Source organism: Ischnura elegans, chromosome 9 (assembly GCF_921293095.1).
Source record: "Ischnura elegans chromosome 9, ioIscEleg1.1, whole genome shotgun sequence".
NCBI classification, from domain to species: domain Eukaryota; kingdom Metazoa; phylum Arthropoda; class Insecta; order Odonata; family Coenagrionidae; genus Ischnura; species Ischnura elegans.
This window is the reverse complement of record NC_060254.1, coordinates 37,353,039-37,377,233: the sequence shown is the minus strand read 5'-3', so window position 1 is coordinate 37,377,233 and position 24,195 is coordinate 37,353,039. Positions and strand designations below refer to the sequence as shown.

General features: G+C 37.4%; 1 protein-coding gene across 1 annotated transcript; it reads right to left on the bottom strand.

Moving 5' to 3' along the window:
• Positions 1 to 18,494: 18,494 nt before the first annotated feature.
• Positions 18,495 to 18,884, bottom strand: LOC124164920 (piggyBac transposable element-derived protein 4-like). The gene has a single exon (XM_046542151.1). The coding sequence runs from the start codon at positions 18,882 to 18,884 to the stop codon at positions 18,495 to 18,497; it is 390 nt and encodes a 129-aa protein (XP_046398107.1).
• Between the last annotated feature and the right edge of the window lie 5,311 nt (positions 18,885 to 24,195).

Sequence of the window (24,195 nt, the reverse complement as noted above, 5' to 3'; positions counted from 1 at the left end):
AAGTGATCGAAAAGTTTTTATGCTCGATTGAAATCCATATTATTAGCCTAAACGTAATAAGGATCAAGAGGTTTGCGATCGAAATAACGCACATTTGTTCAGGGTAGGTATTCTTTGCATGATATCTGTTAAATACGAGAAATGACATTAATTCGAAAAGAATGAGAGAGATAACACAAAATGAGTATAGATTATTACATAATTAGCACCACCCTTTCATCTTAGACTTCCTTTAAGTTGAAAAAATGAAATATTTGAAAGATTTAGTACATGCCCCCTTCAATATTTCCATGCACAACTAATTTCGGCGTATTCTACGTAGCCGTAACTAATCAATATAGAGTTTTCGCTAAGGTTTTCCAGAACCTTCAATACATGCTTTCTAATAACCCCCCATTTTGCCTTAATTGATATCAGCGCTGCATGGTTGACTGATTTGTAATTAATGCGTTGCATAAGGTACTCCATAGTCAGGGTACTTCACAGTACTCGAATATGACGCCTGAATACTTCGAAACTAGTGGCATGTGAAAACATTAAAGTAGACACACTCTGTTGTGGATCCAGAGAAGGGCTATAGCTCCCTTTGGGTATCCATTTAACACTAAATAAATTGATAATTTTTTTCGAACCCCCAATAGTACTGGGAGGTTCACCCACCGCCCCCTCACCTATCCCCCTTGTCCCTAACCTGGATCCACCAGTGAGTATTTTACGTATGTCATTGCTTATCATTATGTTCCACAGCTTCTCACCTCGTCCCACTGATTCAATCCTTTGTGTTACTCACTCAGGTAATTTCCTCTCCCTGCCACACGCTCTTTGTTTTTCCCGAGTGATACTCTCCCCTTCTGTATCACACTTTCGTTTTCGCAGCTTCGGTCGCTTTTAGCGATGGCTGTCGGAAGTGTCTTTGTCTCTCATCCCGAAGCCAGAGGTATTTCCTTCTCGTTTTTTCGAAAAATTTGACGGCTGTCTTTCGTGACACTGCTGTCATGACTGATCAGCCGCGTATATCCAGCTGGGGACGGTGTACAAGGCATCAGCCGCACGGATTGAATTATAGAGTTTTCTCTCTCGTTTCCAGAACCTTCTATATGTAGTTCCTCATATCTTCCAAGTTTTTCCTTTAACTGATGTTAGCGCTGCATGATTAACTGTCTTTTTACCTAATTAATACCGTGAATAGGGATTAAATTTAGTCATTTTTAGAGTATTTTTCCGTTATCAAGATATTTTCCTCTTATGTGCAAAATTTCTCTCTTTTATCGCACACACGTTTGAGTATTAATGGATTTGTACAGTCGAAAGGATAAATGTTTTGAAACGTAATGACTGGTATAATTGATTGTTACTGATGATCATTATTTCGCTTCAATATGATATTCTATGACAACATTGTTGTTATTGAGAAGTAGCGTGGTTACCTTTCGCAGATGGGTTGATGAAGCCACAAGGTCCTGTCCAGCGGGTCTATGATTCTAAGCTATTTCTCTTACCCTAGCAACGACCTTGCATCACTGGTTGTTGCATTCTCTCAATAAAAGTTCCATCCTTAGCAAAACGATGAACCGGTATCACTAATAACGTCATAAACTCATTAAATTGGGCGTACATTTTTTTTGTGTAACTTCCCAGAATAGCTGAATGAGAAAAATTTAAAATGTTGATTTTTTTACCTTCCACCTACCAGTTCACCTGTCTTCATGAGAGAAAACTCTGCAAAATGATTAAAGTGACTAGTGGTTGTAACGTAATTTAAAACAATTTGGAACGTACTTCACATAGCTGTTATTTAGCTACTTTATATGTATATGCATAGCATACATTTTTAAAATAGTAAAAAACTAATTATTGGGTGTGACAATAATTTCAACGCGCATCCATTTTTTTGAGTACGAATACTATGTCTCAAACATAGTCGCTCCGAAAACTGTTTGGTCAGGGAAACCTTACGTAGGGCATTCATATACATCATTTTAATCCTAACATTGGTATACTGCAGCCCTCAGTTTCTACCTATCCCAAGCTAGTTTTTTTTTTAACTCTATCAGGCTTAACTCTTCCCGGTATCCTTCTTGATCTATCCTAGGTTCTTGTCCTTTGGTCCTCGGGGACTTTTCCATCAATATTTCCTTGGCTGGGAAACCTTTTAGATTGTTAATTCGTGACTGTTGTCTGGACTGCATTGCTTTGGCTCCCCTTTCACGGAAAATAATTTCATCGAGTGCTGCATATACTGTCAGAATCGAGAGATGTTCGAATGAATATTGCATTAATGCATGTAGCTTAGAACAAGGGTCTGCAACCCGTGACATCAGCGCCACATGCGATCCGCTGTCTTATTTCTTGCAGCCCCTGAAGCCTAAAGAACTGACATTTTATCGACCCATCCATCAAAAATAAACAATGTTATAATTCTCATTGATTGATTGAACTTTTTAACCAATAAAGGCTATTGAAATTTGAAAATATATATTTTTAAAATTTTATTGATGCGGTGATAAACTGACGATGAGTATTGCGGCCCTCCGGACAACGCGGAATCGGTTTTTGGCCCTTGAATTAAAAATCGTGAAAACCCATGGCTTAGCAAAAACAATTTTCAGTAGTCTACCGCCTTAACAGTAAATGTTTTTACCACGTAAATTTCTAATAGCCCACGAACACCAAGGCGCCTTTGCTGTTTCCTCAGATAATGAGGTATTATTTTTATCTACAGCATAGCAAAATCATGAATTTTTTGAGTGATTTGGTCTTACATGATATCCGCGAACTGAGTAATATACAAAGGAAGGCTGCGCGTTTCGTCAAAAACTGCTACGGGCGTACAGACAGTGTTACCCAGATGTTAAGCGAATTAGGCTGGAAGCTGCTGGAGACTAGGAGGCTGCGCGCTAGGCTTAGATTGCTTGAGCAATTGAGAATGGATATCTTTAAGAGCGACACAGAGAACATAATATTAGAGCCACACTATATTTCCAGGTCCGATAGAAGCGATGAATTAAGAGAGATGTTTTGCCGAACGGATAGATATGGGTATTCGTTTTTCCCCCGAACCATAATGGACTTTAATAAACACTAGTCCCAACTTCGTTGGAGCACTTCATTTTTTAAAATGTGTAGACGGCTGGTGTTCTAACACCCCCTGCCACACGCCTTTTAGGCGGCTTGCGGGGAATTATGTAGATGTATATTTTACATGATCGTATTCAAATAGATGCATTGCATTTGAATGGTAGAAGCAGGGACTCTCCTTTGAATATTGGTATTAAGATGATTTGTATCTGAAATTTCCTTTGGTAAATTATAATCTTCTTATCTATTCAAATCTATTTCTGCCACGTGCACCAGATATTTCAAAGGCCCTTCTGTATACGTGGATGTAAGATAGAACTTGTATGGGTCCCATAAAGGTTTAAAATCAGCTACTGAACTCTTATATATACAATTCTGTGGATGAACTCGATCGTAAACGTTTCCAATCATTTTTCTTCGATGTATGTCTTCAGAAACTTTATTTTGGATTGTAGAATATCGTATATTTCTTTAGGAGAATGGAGGTCATTCGTATAGTTGGTTATTTATGATTAGTGGTTTCAATTTATGAATTTTATATCAATATCTATTAAGGAATCGGTTTTTAATGATATCTGATGGCCTTCTGGGATAATTTTCGTATGTAATTTTTTTTGAAAAGCTATTAGCAATTCGGTTTTGGATTGAAATAGCGTTGATAAAGGGATATCTGTAAATTTAAAGCGTTTGAGGTAATGAGTGTGGGCCACAGATATCAATCGGTTGTCTTTCTTCATTGCATTGACACTGATCAAAACTTTGAATTGGTGCATACATATGGCTCTATGGTATGACTGTGGGGCTTTTCCTCATTTGCTGGGGATTTTGCTCATTTAATTTTTTTAACCTTACACAATAAATAGTTACTTTGGCATCAGTAGGTGTGTTTTTTATGAACGGTAAAAAGAAAATTATAAAATATTTGAAGAAATATCGAGATTATCTTACGAGTAAAATCCTTGGTATAATTCTCTCCGTTTAGAATTAGTTTTGATTTACGTAGACATCGAAGTTAGAATGTAAATGTATTCCAAGAAAAGGTCGACCAGGGTCATATCCAATTCTTAAAAGCCACTGGTTGGAAGTATCTACTGCGCGGAGATCGGGTTGGTGTGGTAGCTAGAGTGATGGCTTCCAATCCGGCGGGCTTGGGTTCAAATCCCGGCGGTGGTAGAGAATTTGCAGATCCCTGCTTGAATGCTGTGTGGAGAACATTTCAAGCGACACACTCCGTCCGTCGGATGGGACGTTAAGACGTGGCGCCTTTCGTTAAGAGAAGGCTATTGCCCACGCCGGGTTTCCCTCCTCTCTTCCTTACCTACCCTTTCCCTAATGGCGCCAATGACCTCAGCTGTTAATGGCCTCCCCCAAATACCATACCATCTGCTGAGCTACAAGTCCTATCTTCAGATTTGTCGAGCAGCTGGCTTTAATCATACAGGGTGTGTCAGAAGGAATCAACAGTATTTCAGGAGGTGGGAGGGGAAACATTTTCAAGCATTTTTTGTCCATATACATGAGATCGCAACTCCTTAGCTACTGTGCCATGGCAACGCAAAAATTTTGTTGAATGCACTTTGCAGTTACCATAAAAAAGCTGAATAACGTAATGCGCATGCTGGAAGATATCTGAAACTTGTGCCGATTGTGCTCGAGATATGTGCCGTTCATTTCATGCTATCCACAAAGAGAATTGTAGCATATGTTTACAATGGACTCCGAATTATAGTACTCATTTCATCTTTCAAAGAAGTACTTTTACAATAAAACTATATTTTTAGAGGTAACATAGACGTTTTTGTGTATAATTTTTGGAAAAATTTATTTTATTAATTGCACTAAACGCCATTTCTTTATCATTATTTACACGGATGATAGGTATGGAAACTTAAGTGATATCATGACCGATATGCAGCATTCTTCGCATGGGTAGAGAGTTGTAATTTTCCTCAGTTACCGAGACGATTAGCTTCAACGAAGAACTATTGGTAAAGAGTCGAGGGACTGAAGAAGAATGAATTCACCGTAATACTTGGGTTTCATTAAATAAAGGCGTCAATCTTAGTATGGAAAAGAGATCTTTGGGCGAGTATTACCATTATCATTTCGCCATCTCGCCCATTTTGAGATTAATTACTTTAATTTAAAATATACATTTGATGTAATTGATTATTTGTTATGTGTGTAAGAAATTCATTTTGCAGAGTACCAAAAAGGGTGAAATTTCGCAAAGACATGGAAAGTTTATCAAAAGAAAAGTGAGGGAGAACTGCTACTCTGTAGTCTTCAGGCCACATCTCGAATATACGGCAAGCAGAAGGGATTCGGTTCTGAAAAATTAATTCCGCGACATAAATAAAATACAACGGAAAGCGGCGCGTTTTTTTTTAAGTACTGCTACGAGCAGGCAAAGAGCATTACACATTTTTTGCACTAATTAGGTTGAGAACCATTAGGGACTCGGCGACTACGAGCGACTGACATCGAATGACTAATTAAGTACAAATATCTTTAAGAATTAATCTTTCGTCTCTAATAATGTATCCCCTTGTCCGGCAGAAACGATAAATTAGAGAGACTTCATCATTAGGCAGAGGTTTTGTTTTTCCCTCGAAAAATGAAGGGCTCTAATAATTGTTGGCCCAACACTGTTGGTCCAGGAATACTCAGACTGCTTTAGCAATAGGGTGGTTTCATATAATTTTTTTACTGCCTAAATCGAAATATTATTACTCCTGGAGTGCGCATTTCACGCTTTTAGATTTTCGAATGAAAATATCTATTTTTCGAAACTAAACGAAAAGCGAAAAATTTCAAGCGCGCGAAAACGCGACGGCTAAGCAGGAATGCTGGGAAAAGTCCGTGTGACGTATTTATGGTTCCAGCTGTCGGCGTGTGAGGTGACGTTGGGGCGAGGCTTGAGCGCTGATACGATGCAGGCTGCTAGCAGGTAGCGTTTGGCTTAAATAAGGATTATTAATACCCTATCAAACGTAGGAAACTTTCCGAACTTAAGTAATTTTAATGTGCGATTATTAAGAGATGTTTCCCTGAGCTCTGTGCCTCATGCATGCATTATTAATCTCAGACAAAGTAAAACTCCTATCTATTCGTATGGATACTAGGTCCCTGTGACGTCACGTGGAGTGGAATCGCATGGGAGCCAATCTGGCCTTTTTCAAATGAGGTTAAAATTGACCGTTGCTATTCGTCTAAACTGGTATTTCAAAACTAAATAATTTGTATATTATGGATACACTAATGGTGGGTAAGGAATCGCAATCAATGCATTTCGTTTTCTTTGATGAAGGAAACTACCCTATTGAGTATGGATATCTTTCACATGTGCACTAAGAACTTCATCCTATAATTTATTTTTCTGGGTCCGTCAAAACAATAAAATTAGTTATATTTTGCCTGTTTATACGGTATTGATCATTAGTAAATATGTTATATGTAGCTATATTCCTATCAATCTCATGGAGAAAGTTTAAATAATATTCAGGTTTTCTCTTTGCTTATATTTACAAATTTTAATCCAATGTACCTTAACATTTTTTGTATTTCGTGCATGAGACTATTGTTAATCCAATGGCTTTTCAATGACTGTAGAGTTATGCATGCAATGGTCAAGAGTATTTACAAATGCCCTTTGTACACGAAAATAAATGTTTTCGTGTCTTTCTGGATTCATAATTAATGAAGATATCCCAAAAATTTTCCTCGTGTACATCTCCAGTTATATGCTTGTGGGCGAAATTTACGACCCAATAATTTCATCGACTGGGAAAAGCACATATCCGTATATCACATTTACATTTCCTATTTTATCTCTCTCTATATTTATATCCTCTATGTGTTTCACTTACTTCAATGTATGTAAGCAATGAGGGATTTTGGTGTTGGTAAGGAGGAATATTAGGAATTGTACTAGTTGAATTTTTAGGTAGGTATTGCGATTCAGATAAGTCTTCGAATCTCATAGACTTTATGCATGCTTTAAGAGTTTATGTTAGGAGCTAAATTGTGCTTATGAATCGTTAGGTGTTCGGGTCAAAGTCAGGGAATATAATTGGTATTAAATTGTGCTATGGGTACTCGATTGAAACTAGAAAAAATTGGGTTTTGGCCGAGAAAATTATTTTATTCCTACATTACTATTTAATGAAATACCCACAACAATTTGTATATAAATATTTGGTCTCCAGATCTCTATAGCGACGGTTGTTTTTTAAAAGCATTCTTTCCGATGCAATTCAATTGGAACGCAGAAGAGCTATCAAGGCTTTGAATTACTGGGAAAGGTTATGAAATTCGATCATGTCTTGTTACAAACAGTATAAAAGAGTAAAATAGATACACAATGGAAAACGTTGAAATGTTGGTGGAAATGATTTCATCCCTATTTTTCAATTATTTATGCATTCATACAAAAACTATTTAAATGACCAGGAATGAATTATTTTTCTAGTTCTGTTTTCAAATCGTTATTCTGCGAACTTTTAATTTCCCTGGAAAACGTAGTGGCTACTATGCATATAAAAATGTAAAACGTGTTTGAAACGTAAACATACTTATTTTAATACAACGGAGCTTAGCTTGTGGAAACTAGAGATTGCTAGTAAGTTAATCTGCATCAAATTAACTACATATCTCTAAATAAATAAATTCATTTGAATGCACCACTGAGTAGAAAATATGGGTGGAAAACCATTTGGGGATATCGGAATCTCTCAATCGTTAACATGAACTTTAGTTCTTTTGCATTATAATCAAATTTTCAAATTTTGATATAAGCAAAATTTAGAAAAAAATTCGTGTTGTCTTCCGCATTGCCTTCTTATTATCAAGCAAGTATGTGAGGAATTGTGAAAGCTTACGCAGAATCTGACCCGTAAAAAAAAGAGTCGTAAAAATCAATTTTCTCTGCATTGTAACCTCTCGTGGGTTTTGTGGGCTGCAAAAAAGTGGATGCTTTGATGCGAATTCAAACGCGTTGTTGTATCGAAACGAAGATACGTATATAAATATGGAAAATCGAAGTGTAGCGATTAGTCAGAAACAAATCGTTCTCTTGGGCAAACAGAAATCCAGCTCGAAGAATTTCGGCGCCCCTGATGTATTTTTTATCATCTTTCCAGCGCCATAACGACCCATTTGCTTTAAAAACTCTCGCGTACTTTTTTTTCGAGTCCCTGGACGAAAAGGTAAAAAATGAAATCATTCATGCCGATCCGAATGAAAAAATGATAGCTGATAAAGAATGAAATTGCAGGCGCTTGGTCCTCGTGTTTGGTCAGGGGAGCTTCGGGTGCTTTTGAATGCGTGAAGGCATTGTTTAGCAGAGCCACGTCCAGATGGGAGGGTCCCAGTATTGTTTGTGACATCAGAGTTTCTCGCTTTCGATTTCAGAGGGGATGACATTTAGAATGGTTGGGGAATAACCGAGAAGCAAATTATGACCTTTAAATACACGCAGTTCTTGTTTGAATTAATAGCCCAAGGACTTAAAATTTTTACTTAGGAAGAGGTCGTACTGTGGAGGGAAAACATTGAATTGAAGGCCTCAGGAATAAATTCGTGAAGATGTTAAAAATCCGTGACGGAAGTGCCATAACTTTCTTTTCTTTTTCAAACTCAACTATTTAACCTCACACAACGAGTTTAACCATTCTGTGGTAGAGTCATGTGTGGCAGTACCACAGTATGACAAACGTGTTTAAATATAATTCCGAGGCAAATACTAATTTTTGATGCATCAGAAAGGAAAGACAACGGCAGGTTCCTTAATTTATTAATTACTGCGACCGGTTTCGATTACACAGTATCATCATCAGGCTTAATGCATTATCGAAACCGGTCACAGTAATTAATAAATTGTAGAACCTGTCATTGTCTTTCCTTTCTGATACATAATGAAGGAGTTCCATCATGTTTCACATGACACGATTGAATTTAATTTCTGATAATTCCATCACAAAAATAAATGATTCATTTTTATATAGATCATGGTTGAAAGGTAATGATATATGTATTTTTCACAGTCCACATAATTCGCTTAATTCTAGCAAGGTAGAGGTATACAGGTTGGAGTATTCCAGGCCGGCAGTTGAAGATAATAAAGATAAATAAAGACGAAGATCGAGTTGTTGCACTACCACATACAAAGAATATTTCTCCACGGGCTATGGATCTGATGAAAATCGAGTACAAATTCTGTTAACGGACTCCAATATCCTCCGTTCAGTTCTTCCTCCATCGGAAATCTCGTCAATCAGACATTTAGCGCCTTGCGCAAGGAGGCTGTAAAGATAATGGAGGGGGCACCACTGGTTCCGAGTGTTGAGCGCAGTGTGGCAGTGTGGCAGGCTTGGGTAGGACAGCCACGCCTACTGAGACCAAAACATTGATAATCCCATAAGAGTCAATGGTGAAATATTCGGTGATGATCGTTTTTACGTTAAAATAAACCATCGCAAACGAACACAGTAAACCTTTTTTCTATCATTATGGGAAGGCTTCGTGAAAAAATGCCTCGAATATCATTTCCCGCGGAAAAATTATTGCCAATCACCACGGTTCCGCTGTTCAACTAGCATAGCCGAAAATAGCATTTTACAAGCGTAAAATATCCATATCCCTGCACTTTTACTGGAAATTAATAAGATTACAGCCAATGGAAATATTACGATAGCGGACCTGTCGCAATAATAGTACGGAAGTATGTTCATGACGATATATTACCACCACGATGTGACTACGTGGGCGATTTAATAAACACAGTAGTATAACGAACGATCGGAAAACTCCGACGACAATCAAGAAGTAATTGTTGCATTTTCATAATATAAATCAGAGGCGATGTAGGGAATAGAATACTTGATTATATACGTAAACTGTTTGAGACCAAGTCCGAAAATTGTCAAACCAAGATGGCGGAACTCTGAAAGCGCTTGAAACTCGAATACAGCGTCTCCAGTTATTTATAACCCCCTTGGTCTGGTCTGGTCTGAAATTCTGTCTTCCCTTGATACCTTCGCGTCAAAATTTCGAGTTTCCCCTGGCAAATGGGGTTCCCGCACAACGCTTAACTATTTTTAATTTTTATTGCCCCTCCTAAAAAAAATGAAGGACTACATCATCCTAAATAAGTTTCATTGTTTCCTTAAAACACACCATTCGCAAAAAGTTTCATTAATTTAGTGATATTCAATTTGATAGCGATTTTTGGCCAGCTTTTTTAAATTCATCCCACTGTGCGACGTTCGGAACTACGTGTAGGCACTCTTGTCTTGACATTGGTTCACGCCAGTAGTTCTGACAATTATCGTTAGGAAGATCGCTGGAAAAATCGTAATCTGAAGGAGGCGTAATGGAAGAATATCAGTAAAAATAAATTTTTTCAGGAAATCGATTTTCAAATGGCACGAAAGGCTCGTATTTTCAACAAAAATCGAAATTGAAAATTAGTGAAAAATCGACTGTTATTTTTTGTGCATAATAGTTTGTAGAAAAATATGTTTATTATTAATTCGGAAAACGCCCAAAATACACTTTAGAGTAGCGAGATAAGCTAAATATCTGTTGAAGAGGGATGATAGTATAAAGAAGCCAACAGGCGTCAGGGATCAGGAGAAGGCATAACGCAGCCTATGTTCGGCAGATGAATTACACGTTAACCGTTCTCCGGCCCTTCACGGTATCACCATTGCGCTGCTTACATTTTTCGCCGGTAGTTGGCGTCTTCTGGGCTGGAATCGCGAATATGGAAATGCTTACGAGAGGATATTTACGTGTTTGGCCGCGAGCGAGAGAAAACGCGAGTGATAGGTCTGACTTTCCATTTCAAAACCTTTCCGCGAGCTGTTGCGTGGGCTCAACTCTGACGCGGGCTCGTTCTTGATCGTTTTAGGATTGGATATAGGAGTTATCATGCCGTCCTCCCTCAATATTCCTGTCTCCACATATTTCCGCCGCTTATTCATCCTGAAACTTTTTTCATTTCCCATTCCCACCTTACGGTAGCTGCTACCCTTATATTCAATTCCCCTATCCACAGACTCCCGTACCTCATTGGAGTATTCATATGCTATAATAATCCACTCCAACAAACCTCACAGATTCGTGTCCAATGGGGACTGAATGCATGTTCATTGGACACTGTCTATTAAACATACAGAGGGCTGACGAACATATTTTGTTGTAAGTCATTTTTTTATTATTCCGAAGTATCCATGGCAACTGACTCCAAAGTAGTCTATCTACCTATCAATACAATGGTGCAAGTCATAGTTACACTTGGAAACGCCAGGTAGCAACACATACTGGGAGTCCTCTGAACAGTTGAACTATTGAACATATTCGATTTTTAACCTATGCAAATATGTTAGATGGTCATTCTTAGATCCCTCCATAGATGGTCATCCTTATTGAGTAACTTCTATTTTTGGTGGGGTGCCTCAGTTGGGTTATGTGTGGCAATAATAGTTAGATTCGGATAAAATAAATCGCTATGCATTCAAACTAGATAAATCTCAGGTCGTAAAAGCATAATATCGAAAACAAGTCTGTAAGTACAAAAGCCTGTAGAAGAAATAATCGGGTATAGGGTGAGTAACTTAGAAAGAACAAACATACAACAAAAACAGCATAAATGGCGAGGCTAGAGCTCGTTATTCACAGCGATTCACATGGTTCACAGTGATGATATTATTGAAGAGTATGCATAGGGACTGGGAAATTACAAATTGAGGGATTGGTCCTTCAACAATTTTCCATGATGGAAAAGAATCACAAAGTAAAGCCTGAGGTCATTTGTAATATTCTAAGAATTTTTCATTCAGAACTCTGCCAGCACTACCTTACTCCTTAGGGAACTTCATTTCTGCTGGAACCGAGTGTAACTCAGTATTATACTTAGTTTGCTGCTGATATTAATTCCTGACAGTAAAAATAATATGGATGCCACTAGTCTATATTTTGTTATACTATTATAAATGTTGGGAGCATTAAACTACAAGTACATCCGTGAGTCTTGAAGTACGTATCAGATTTTGATCGCCGTTGTAGTTTGGAGAAAATAAAGCAGCTGTCTTCCCAAATAGACGGTCAAATTCTCCGCGAATCCTATAAATATATTCCTACTTTAGTATTGACACCAATGTTGGTAAATGGGTCACTATTGCATTATTTATTGTGCTTGACTTTCCTCTCTTATTTTTTTATTCAAAATTCACCCCCTTGTTATATATTTCGATACTACTCAATGCGGCCTCCACATACCTTGTTATCTACGAAACAATTGCACTTAAATGTCGTGGGAAATTTTTCTTCTTTATTCATGTTATTTTTTATCCCTATCATCTTCAAAATGGTAACTGAAGTGATGCCTTTTACATCAGTTGGTTTTCAAAACATAACAATGGACGATCACTGACGTCCCTGCTATGGGTAGGGGAAAATTTCCTAGTTGATGCTCGAACCGTGACCCTCGGGTTGGCAGGTGAGGACTTAAACCACTCTCTACCGATATTACAAAATTTCATATTACTTTCTATCGATCTAATGCCAGTTTTGGTCTTCAAAAAGATTGATATCGTCCATTAGTTTTATTTTTTGTTTGATGGAGTCATAAGTCAACCAATATTCCTGTTTCGTTCGGCAGAGTAAAAAATATTTTTCATTAATATGCCTAATGAACCAATATCAAAACAACTCTCTTCAAATTACATGCATCAATATATGCTATCGTCGCAGAACAGACAAACAAAGTGGTACAATAACTAGTACTGGTTCCTATTTGAATTTTATGACTTAAACAAGTTTGACTTTGACTCTTTAGCAATTCAAAAATATTCTGATTAAGAAAGTGATATCCCCATGCCCTAAGATATGTTCCATTGCGTTAACTGCCGTTTGGTGAGCAAGAGACTGTCATCAAGAGGAATGAAGTCGCAAATTAGCAAAGCTGTAAGAGCTGTGTATCTCTGAGGAGTTGGAAACTTGAAATTGCCCGTCAATCCACCATTCTAAGTTTCACGGGTCAATTAATATTCGAGTAGCACTTTTGAGTGCTTTCCCGCATCTAATATTAATGCTCATAAGAAATTATTCTGGGCGGAATATAAGGATTCTTCGCGGAAAGAGCAAACCGGTGTAACCTTGGTCCAATTCTTCGAACCACTTAGTACTCTGTGATCTTTGATGCCATGCATAATATACGTGGTTTAACTTCAAGGAGTGTCCGGCAAATTGTGGAGAAGTTAATTACCCGCCGCTTGCAGTATAAGTCCAGAAAAAAATGGATTAAGTCAACTCATTTTTTATAACATGCTTGCACACATTCCTTGACGACGGTATTCTTTTGCGTTAATCTTTTAAAATTATTCAGAGTATCTAAAATGAATCGTAGAAAACTCACTATTGATTGCTACACAAAACGAACAACAAAACCGGGGCCATAAAAAATATGCAGACATCTTTCTGGCATTATATTCGTTAGTTTCGTAATGCTTTGTTAAGTGAAACAATTCATGTGGACGTGTTAAATTTGTATGCATGGGCATTTAAATATGGCCCCGAAGATGCAAAATATGAAGCTATTTATGATTTTTTACGTTTGACTGTAAGTAGTCGTTTATTAGATTTTATGGGACCATGGCTTACTAAAGGACTTGTAATATGAAGTTGTCCTTTCCCGGCGAATCAATGGCGTGAAGACCTCTCGGGATTTTTACAGGTTTAGTTCCTTAGATATCACCAACGTTCGAATAAAAGACTCCTCCATCGTATTCAATGTGAAAGAAAAACTAGTCGTCATAATATTCTCCTTTGTGTTTTCTCGGATATTGACCTTAATAGACATTTGTATCCAGTTTCACGTATCCTGGATTTCTCGTATATACAGGGTGGAGAAAAAATGCGCCACGATATTTTAACCCTGTATAGCCTATAGGTTCATCACTTTGAATGCTTTGTCAGTCGGAGATTGCGATGTATCCAAGTAATCCTACAATAGGGCAACTTCGCGGCCAATCGGATTACTTGACTCAAAGTTTCTGCGGTTTAAAAATAGTGCTTTTTCAACCTAAACATCATCATTAATTTTGGGTCCTACTTGTATCAGCTATCCAGGGTTTAAATTTCGTGGCAAAATATTTCTCCGCCTCGTGAGTAAAAGTTTCATTCATGTATGATCAGTGATCATTGTTCACTCATGAAACTCACATAACATAAAGTACTTTAAATGAGGACTCCAGTCATTTTACTCGATACCTTATTTTCAAAGGTATTTAGGGAAAAATATTAAATATTTTCATAGAGGAAAATCACGCAGTCGTAAAGCTCTACCTTTAAAGTTGGAAAGTATGTTAATTTGGTAGTTCCTCTTCTCCTTCCTTCAGGAGGTGAATTTCCCGAGAAAAGGAAAGTTGACATTTAGCAGCAAGTCAGTTATACTATCGCTTTATATTCCTTAATTGTGTTAGTTTTCTGAGACTACAGCACGAGAATTTATTCTTAATTTGTCTTAATGTTTTCCTCGTCAAGCAGCTTTTATTCAATCTTGATGGAAAGTGATCTAGACGTTCAATAAAAAATTCATTTAAGAGACTAAATTAAAATTAAATTCTACCTCATCCGTGCTCCAATGATTTGGTATCATATTGGTGTTATTAATCTACGAGCAGACGTACCTGATATTTTTACACGACCGAGCGCGTGGCGTACTTTGTCCACGACACGTGCATATATATATGATAACTCTCGATTTTTGTTAAGATTTATCTTTATTTGTAGAAATTAGTTCAAGATTGTACATTTATAGGTGATACAGATATAAAGGTACACAGGTGAAACAGCTGGTACACGGCCGGTCGCGCGGCGTAATTTATACGCCACGGGTGTCGGATTTCTTTCACCGATCTAAAAAAAATTTGCTACAATATTTAGTGCTTTAAAAACTCACACTATAGACAGTCAAAATGGCATTATAAGAGTACACGAGGCCATTCAAGAAAAGCGAAGCACGAGGTATACGGCTGGTCGCGCGGCGTACTTTGTACGCCACGGGTGTCGGTTCCTCTTGCCGATCTAAAAATAAATTAGCTACAATACTTCGCTCTTTGAAAAGTCGCACTATGGACATTCAAAGTACATTGTAAAAATACACGAGGCCAATTTGAGGTAAAGTGACATTTAATACTTCCTTCGACCTCACATATACATTTTTCGGAGTGCGTATTTTTTAATGGATAGTTTAAGGCGTGACTTCGTGAAATTTCTTAATTGTGAATCAAAAAAACCTTGTAGATTTCTCATGAATAATTTTAATGTCAATCAGTTTCGTCGCTGTACGACATCTCAGGCCTGAAATGTGAAATCTACATGTTTTCTGATTCAGTATGTATTTTATTTACTTGAACTAGAAACCACTCCTTAATTCTTTTGAGTGTAAGTAGGTACATTTAGGTGGCTGCATATTTCATACTTTCCCACCTCAAAGGGGAGTGTATTTTGGAAGTGTATCAGAAGTGGCTGCATTGAGCCGCCAGACAGTTATCCCATTTGCAGCGCTATTCAATTTGTTTTGGGCCCTGGGCGAGAAATGGTCTTTTTAGTGAACCCCATCCTTTTCGGAGCGATCTAAAGCCGTTTGAATGAGATAGAGAGAAAAAAGAGGGAGAGTGAGATGGAAGAATAGCATCGCCCAAAAATCATTCGAGAGCGGGCGTCAAGTCGTGAAAGTTTGATGGCGCGCGTTATAAGAAAAGGGGGAGGAGTTTTTGGGGGAGTCTTTTGGCGTGGAGATGGCGGAGCATCCAGGAATTCCGGGAGCTAAGTGGAAAGTTGATGCATAAATGAAATGGGATGCGACACGGAGGCGGAGAAGGGCGGGCGGGCAAAAAAACTCGCGGAACGCCGCCGCTGTGCTGTGTGACGAAGGGAGAAGATTAAGGGAGTTGAGATGTACGGAAAGATGGGCCTTTCTTGTGTGCGGGCAGAAGAAGTTTCTCAATGCCCCGAAATGATTAAACCACTATAGGAAGATGCCTCTATCAAACGCCAGTAAATACGCCAGCATTTTTCTTTTTGCATTTTGAACGCCATAAGTTTTAAATGAATTTGTCAAGAACATTTTGAATTTAGCTATGAAGAGGATCTGTGTAACTTGTGGGAAAAAAATATTTTTGCCTATAAGGATGAGTTCTTTTTGCATGCTGTTGTTACATTAGATTTGAAAGTTTGCCAATGGTAATCTTTGAGTTCCTACCAATGTACAATGCTAATACTTCCGAAGCATTTTTGCTGATTTAGTGGTAGGTTAGGAAAAAAATAGGTCTAAAAAAACTAAAGGTATTTATTCAAAAACTTCATAAAATCTTTATTATATGTGGTTTCACCTTTTTAATGTAGCTATTATTTGTCGATTTTTTGTTAATCTGAGTTAATTTGAAGTAAATAGTTAGTTTTAAAATAAAATGAATATTGGCTATTGAATGATTAGTGAACTATCAGCATCTGGGAGTGACATTGCAGGAGGAGCGCTATCGTGCTCCTGGCACTTTTTACGAGAGATAGGGTAGACACTCTAAGGATTAAATAAAAGATTCTCCCTGGTTTAAAGTTAATATTATTCCTATGAAGCAGATTGCTAACCGAGAAGTTCACTTAGTGGAAATTCATCAATAATTATAATAGAATTAGGTGTAGTAATTCTTCACTCTTTTCGATTGTCTCAATCGGTTTCAATGTTTTCACATCATTATCAAAAGGTGTCTTGCTAATTAATAAAGTGTGGATAGTTACTGCTGCTGTTTGTATTATCATTATTATTCCTGTGAACTAAATTTCCACATAACTTGAGATTAAATTGAAGGTGGGAACTAAAACTCTAAGCTGTAAAACAGACCAAATATTGTAAATTATAGATGCTCTTCGATACCACTGTGCTTTGTGACAAAGGGAGATGATTAAGGGAGTTGAGATGTAGGGGAAGATGGCTTTTTCTTGTGTGCAGGCAGAAGAAGTTTTTCAGTAGCCCGATATGATTAAACCGATATAGGTAGATGTCTCTACAGAACGCCAGTAAATACGCCGACAGTTTTTTTTGCGCATTTTAAACTTAACACTTTGATTGCTAGCGCTTTAAAGCCTCATTCTTACTCCAGTGCTGGGCATTTTTACGAAAGTTTAGAAATTTTTAATAATTTTACTACAATACATAGAAATTGAAAATAAAGACGACCATATTGTTTATAAATTTATCTTTAATTATGTATTTAGGTATAATATACGCAAATAATATAATATTTTTGCCATCTCTACAAAAATAATCAATTTTCTTAAAAAAAGAAAATTGAAAATTCCGGATTTGTAATACAAATGATAATCACAATTAAAATTAAATATACATTTTCCTTTCAAATACCATTATGTGAAGTGTGAGCATCATTTTTATCGACTATTTATGTTACATAATTTTTTTTTGTATGATATATTTGAAAGCATGGAGATACACAAAATCCTAAATTGCAAATTTTGCACTCAAAAGATGTGTCCTTTCTCCTTTCCTTCCCTGATTGCTCTGTACCCTTGTCAGAGCACACTTTACATCTTCTTTGAGCCTTTTTCTTTTCTGGGGGAATTGGTATTCTACTGAGAAAACGTTTTCCGGAAAGACGGGTTAGATGACCTCCACTGGGACCAGGTCCTGATGAAGGTTCTTCCTGAGTAATTGCAAGGTCACTGCAGAGTTCCTTCATGAAAGATGTCATTGGAATTTTTTTCCCTGTAACTTGGTTATACAAGACACATGCATTTTGTACTGTCATCAAAATCATGTGGAAAGCTAATGTCCTCCACCATTTCATACTACGGTGGTCAAATACACCATAGGACATACGCTGGTCAGAAAGGTCTACACCAAATTTTTTCTTATTATAGTTCACCACTGCAGCTGGCTTAGTTCTTTGGTTACCTCTTCTATCACTATAGGTCACCATTTCTGATGTATGTCGTGTACTTATGATGTATACATCACGCTTATCCTTCCAACATAACACGAGTACATTACCTTTCCTCCTGTAAACTTGTTCCCCACGACTTAGTTGAGGATTACGAAGAGCACTGGGCATCCCTCTCCTATTTTTTTGCGTTGTTCCTACCAACCCCGTTTGGAGACCTTCCAATTCCATGGCAAGCAAGGGACTTGTATAGCACCTGTCTGTATACAAAGTATGCCCTTTTCCGGCTAAGTTTCCAAGAACCCTTGTAACAACATCTTTCACAACATTATCCTGACCGCAAAATACGTCGAAGTTCCAAATATACCCAGAATCAGATTCAGAGAGCATATATAACTTGATGCCATAACGGCTAGGTTTCTGAGGCATGTATTGCTTGAAACTTAGCCTCCCTCAGAATGCACACATGCCTTCATCGATGGTCACATCCTCTACCGGTTGGTATGCACATTGAAATCTACTTCTGAGCAACTCGAACATGGGACGAACCTTGTGTAGAGGGTCAAAACCTGCCTCCCCTTTCTTCTTTGCACTGGTGTTATCATTCAAATGAAAATTAGCTAAGATGGATAGGAATCTATCCCTACTCATGCCACTAGGGCAGAAATTACATGATATGACCGGATCTGTGCTCCAATGATTGGCCAAAGATGGCCTCTCACTGATGCTCATGTGCAAAATAATTGCTAGGAATTTTCGCACATCACCCAGTGTAAGAGTTTTCCACTTCAGCAGCCTGCTGTTAGGAGATATTTGATTCAAACTCCTCTTTTTCTGTAACATTTGCCGAGCATAAAGATTTGATTGTTCCTTGATGATTTTTATAATATCATCATCAAAAAAATAAGAAAAAAAAATCAGCAAGAGGAGTGGTTTTGTCGATACCAGTTTCCTCAACCATACCCAGACATTCCGGTGAAAACATTTATATTTGGAACATGGTCTATTTCACTCCAACCTCCATCTTGTGCATCTGCCATGATCCTTCGTCCACCTCTGCCTCGTGGCCGCCCTCATCTACCTCTCAAACCCCTTTGATTCATGGCCGCTGCTTCGGTCTCACAATCACTGGTGCCAGGGGCGGATCCAGGATTTTTTTCTGGGAGGGGCACAAGCAAGGCCGTATCCAAGATTTTGTTCTGGGTGGGGCACAAGGATACCTCGTAATACAAAATGAACACAATGATAATGGGACCGTATTAAAAACCTTGAATATTTTTGAGGGTCTGGGGGGGGCACGTGCCCCCGTGCCCCCCCCCCCTGGATCCGCCTATGACTGGTGCTACTGCTGTCACTCGAATCTAAAGGAACAAAATAGAAGTATACAAAACAGGCATTTGAGAAACCAAGTTGAAAATATTCAAGAAACCTTGAGTAATATGTAAGAATAAAATTATCTAAAAAACGACCTTACGCAATATTTCACAAGTAACGTAAGTGGGCTTCAAGAATAACAGAGGTCGTTACGCAGAATAAAAAAATACCACATAAAAGACATTAGCTTACCTAAGTCAGATGTCACTTCGTTTAAAATGAAATCTGGATCATCTTCACTAAGTTCAGCATCATCAGAAGTGCCACTGTCATCCCATTCCCGACGTAGTTCTCTAAGAATATCTTCATCACGGAGCAGAGCGTCGGCCGTGATGACTGCTATTTCCACAACTGACAGGGTGATGCAATACCTATATTTTTTCGGTCATTACTGTAGTGAGCTGCCATCTAGAATATTTTATATGCACTAACTCGTGTAAGCAACCGATCTAAGTAGATTTCAGAACGTAATATTACGCCGGCCACATAAAAGACGATCAAATTCAAACTGACGTAATATTACGTTGCCCGCAGTTCTACGAAGATTCACGAGAACGCAATATTACGTCGTTAGCACTCAGAGTGATGATAAGTGTTAAATACAGCACTCAAGCATGAAACAATTTCACCAAGTCATGCTTCAAACTATACATTTTATTGAGCGCTAACTAAAAATCATTCATGCCACAAAAATCATTTTTTGCTTTTAAGTTGCTAATAGGATATATATGTGATTAAACGAGTGTAGGAAGATGCATATTTACAAGGTCATTACCTGCGCTCGGAGTTTTTTTTGCATTATAAACTTTTCAAGTTTCAAATAAATATCGGCCATTTTTTGCTTTCGGCTTATGGAAATTAAAATTCCGAGACTCGCTTTTCGGACACTCCCATCGAAAAACGATCTATATGACTTGTGGCAGAATAACTAATCTCCTATCTCTGTGTAATTAGTTTTGGCATGTTGTTGATGTGTTAAATTTGAGACTTTATCTGGGGTAATATTTAAAGAAAGATTTACTTTGCTATGAATGTCAACATTAATCCTCTGACTAAAATTTCCACGTAACATTACATTAGATTAGAGGCGAGAACTATAACTTTCTGCTGTAAAATGACAAAATGTTAGTTCTTTTTTTATGGTTCATTTTTTTTGCCGTAGAATTTTTTTACTCGTTTAGTTAAGAATAAGTGACTTTTGTTTGCGTTTCTATCAATTGCGACTTTGTGCGTACACGTTTCTGACTTAGATTACATGCATTTGCTATGTTTGGTTATGTCATCAAATGGAATAAAATTATGCATTGAAATCTCAAATATTTCAGTTTATCATCATTGTAATCATCTATCTGGTACTTCATTTGATAGAAAAGAGTGATTTATTAATATAATTTATTATTATTTTTGCTCTTATGGATTTTTTCCTGAACGATACATATTTTTCTATCCATCTGGAATGGACCAAATATAGTAAATTATTGATACTCTTCCATTATAGACAGAATACTTCCATTATCGCTGTGCTGTGTTACGATGGGGGGAGATTAAGGGAGTTGAGATTTGGAGTGATGTGCGGGCAGAAGATGTTTTTCAATGCCCCGAAATGATTAAACCACTATAGGAAGATGCCTCTATAGAATGCTAGTAAATATGCCCGCTGTTTGCTTTGCACATTTTAAGCATAATAAGTGCGGAATAAAGCACTCAAGCGCTCTATTGAATTCATGCATTTTATTGAGAGTTAAATAAATAGATCATGACTTTTGTTTCTTCTTTTAGGCTGCTAATACCATCCGTATGATTAAAATACTGTATTAAGATGCAATTATTGAACGCCAATAAATACACCCACAGTTTTCTTCGCACATATTAAACACAAGAAATCTATAAAAAAATTGCTTTGCTCATAAGCAGCTAGTATTGTCTGTATGACTAAACCACTGTAGAAAGATGCTTCCATAGAACCCTTGCACGTAACCGCGCAGTTTTCTTTGTACATTTAAAACTTGATAAGTGTTAAATAAATTTATCACGAATTGTTTTGCTTTTAAGCTGCTAATATGATTTGCATGACTAAATCACTGCATGAAGATGCTTCTATTGAACAACAGTACACACGTCCGCAGTTTTTTTTACACATTTTACGTTTCATAAGTGTTAAATAAATTTTCAAGATTTTTTTTTGCATTTAGCTACCAAGAAGATCTGTATGATTTGTGGGAAAGTGGCTATTTTCACCTAAAAGGATAAGTAGTTTTGGTATGCTGATGATGTATTAAGTTCGAACGTTTGCCAATGGGAAACCTTAAAGAAAGAGTTCCCCCAGGTGTAAAATTCAACATTATTCCCGTGAATGAAATTTCTCCTAATATAAGATTAGACTGAGGGTGAGAACTAAAACTCTCACCTCAAAAATGACCAAACATTGTAAATTTTAGATACTCTTCTATACTTACCACACTGAAGAACCTTGCACCATACCTTGAAAGTTTTGCGCTGTGTTGTTAAGTAAGTTACTGGAAAGCGTTTTAGCTTTTTTTATGTGAAACCAGAAAGTATCTTGATCTTTCCGAAACGTTGTGACGAAAGAAAAGGATAAGAGAGTGGTAATATAGAGAAATGGGACTTTTTTTGTCTGCAGGCGGAAGAAAACTTTCAATGCCCCGAAACGATTAAATCATTGTAAAATGATGCGTCTACAGAGCAGAAATAAATATTCCCATGGATGTGCTCTGGATGAGCTGATGTTCCGAAAGATGCATAGCCTATGAAATAAAATATTTCCCTTTGAAATTGTGGATATATTCCTCACAATGTAGTTCAAAGTAAAAGAAGTCGCACAGTAGGGTGTTGCTTATTTTTTCTCGGATTTTTGATTTCTACGTCTTAAAATTATTATTGGGTGCAGAATGGATATCCGAAAAATTTCAGCTCGATTGTTTAAAATTTAGAGGTCGCTTAAAGAGCATAATTGCAAAAACATTTAATTTTCCCAATTTTTTGAATTAACATCATTTTCAGGAGTAACGTACCATTTTACAGCTCTCAAGAGCCAAAATTCGCTCCATTTTTACGTCCACTCAACAGTTTTCCAGGAATGCGACGCACAGTCTCTATTGCTTAAACTTCGTGCAGCGGTTGGTTCTCGTGAGATTGAACTGTAAATCTTAATTTTGCAAATAATTTGCCTTTATTATTAGTGTGTTTCAGTCATACACTCGAAATTTTTATGATGATTGTCTTGGAATTTTATTTTTCTACTCCCAAAATTGTCTCCACGCTTTTTATTTGTTGTTCTTTGCTAATTTAAATAATGCAATCACCCGTCTCTTTATGATCTGAGTGAGATGGATGCCTTGTTCATGCTCTGCGCGATTCGCGGGAATGAGTAAGGAACTTGTTAACTCTTGAGGAGAGAGATTTCTACTCGCAGAGACAATTTAAAGTTAGTGTACAACGTGCTTTTCTTTAACTTGCTTTTCCTCTATTCTCTGATAGAGTTTATCACGACTAAAACAATATAACTCATAATTATTAATTAATATTTTAACAGCAAGTTTCAACAGTGTTTGGAACGTTATTTTTTAGCATCTCTAATCGGTTTCTTTGTGCATTTTCATTGCATAATTCTATTATATATTCTCTATATATTGGGCCTTCGAAAAAATGAATGCGAAAGAGTATGAATTTAGTGTAAATATTGTCTTGGCAAGCGTGTCAACCAATCAATTGATATAAATTACTTTTCCATGAGTTATTTATATAACCAGAATGGGCTCTGATAGACTTTAAATGGAGGGTAAGGATGGCGTGGAAGCAGGGAAAGGAGGATAGGTATTGACTTGCTCCAGGCGTTTGAGGTATGACAATACAAATGGACAGGGAGAAAAAGAAAGTAAAATAATTTTATCACACGTTTCATGTAATGTTTAGTGAGGCTTTTTCGTGGCCTTATACTACGTAGCTAAGATTTTTTGGGCTTACGTCCCTGTGTTGGAGACCATGGTCATCAATGTTTCGATTGAAAAGCCATCAATGGCTATCAGGGCTTCTTTGATAGCCGGAATACATATTCTACCTCTTAGATGTCAATACAGAGCTGATTTTTTAATCTGATTTATGGGTTTTTTTGCATTGGGTAGATGGAACCCTGTGTCACGATTATATTTTTCTCTTGTTAGCCGTATTTCAATGGTCTCTTACACCACCCTTTCTCAAAGCCTGGTGACAATCCGATATTACTCAAGTGTTTTGCCACGTGACAGCGTGGTCTTGACACAGAGCTTGCTGTTCAACTGCTGACTTTTCAGGCTGGAATAATCTGGAATAGTCTATGGTCTGACCATGTGTAGTTTTCCTGAGTGATAGGCCTATCCCTATAGGCCGGCGATCGAGCTCGTGTCTGACTAATGCTAGGATGAGTGCTTTATACCCCAATAACCTCAAGTGTGGAATAACCCAAGCCACCCACCCTAGTGGTGATTTATACGGTATCTCATAGATGTATATGAACCTTGTTGCTATGGATCCCAACGTGTGAAATCCGCTGTGCTAATCTTTAGCATATAGCATTCCTCAATGCTCTTTCGGCTTATATTCGTCAGCAGTTCTACCTCCTACATAGGTTTCATTATGCGTCCAAATGTTTTTAATTCTCCACTCATATCTCCTGGGGTTGAAATTTCTTTTCTTTTCCTGATCATTCATTTCATAGGCTCACTCTCCTCATGTGAATAGTACTACCATTCACTCGAATGTTTTCTCATGCTCTTCCCTTATC

Coding starts and splice junctions, on each gene's coding strand:
- LOC124164920 (XM_046542151.1), bottom strand. CDS start 18,884: ATGTTACAGAAAAAGAGGAGTTTGAATCAAATATCTCCTAACAGCAGG.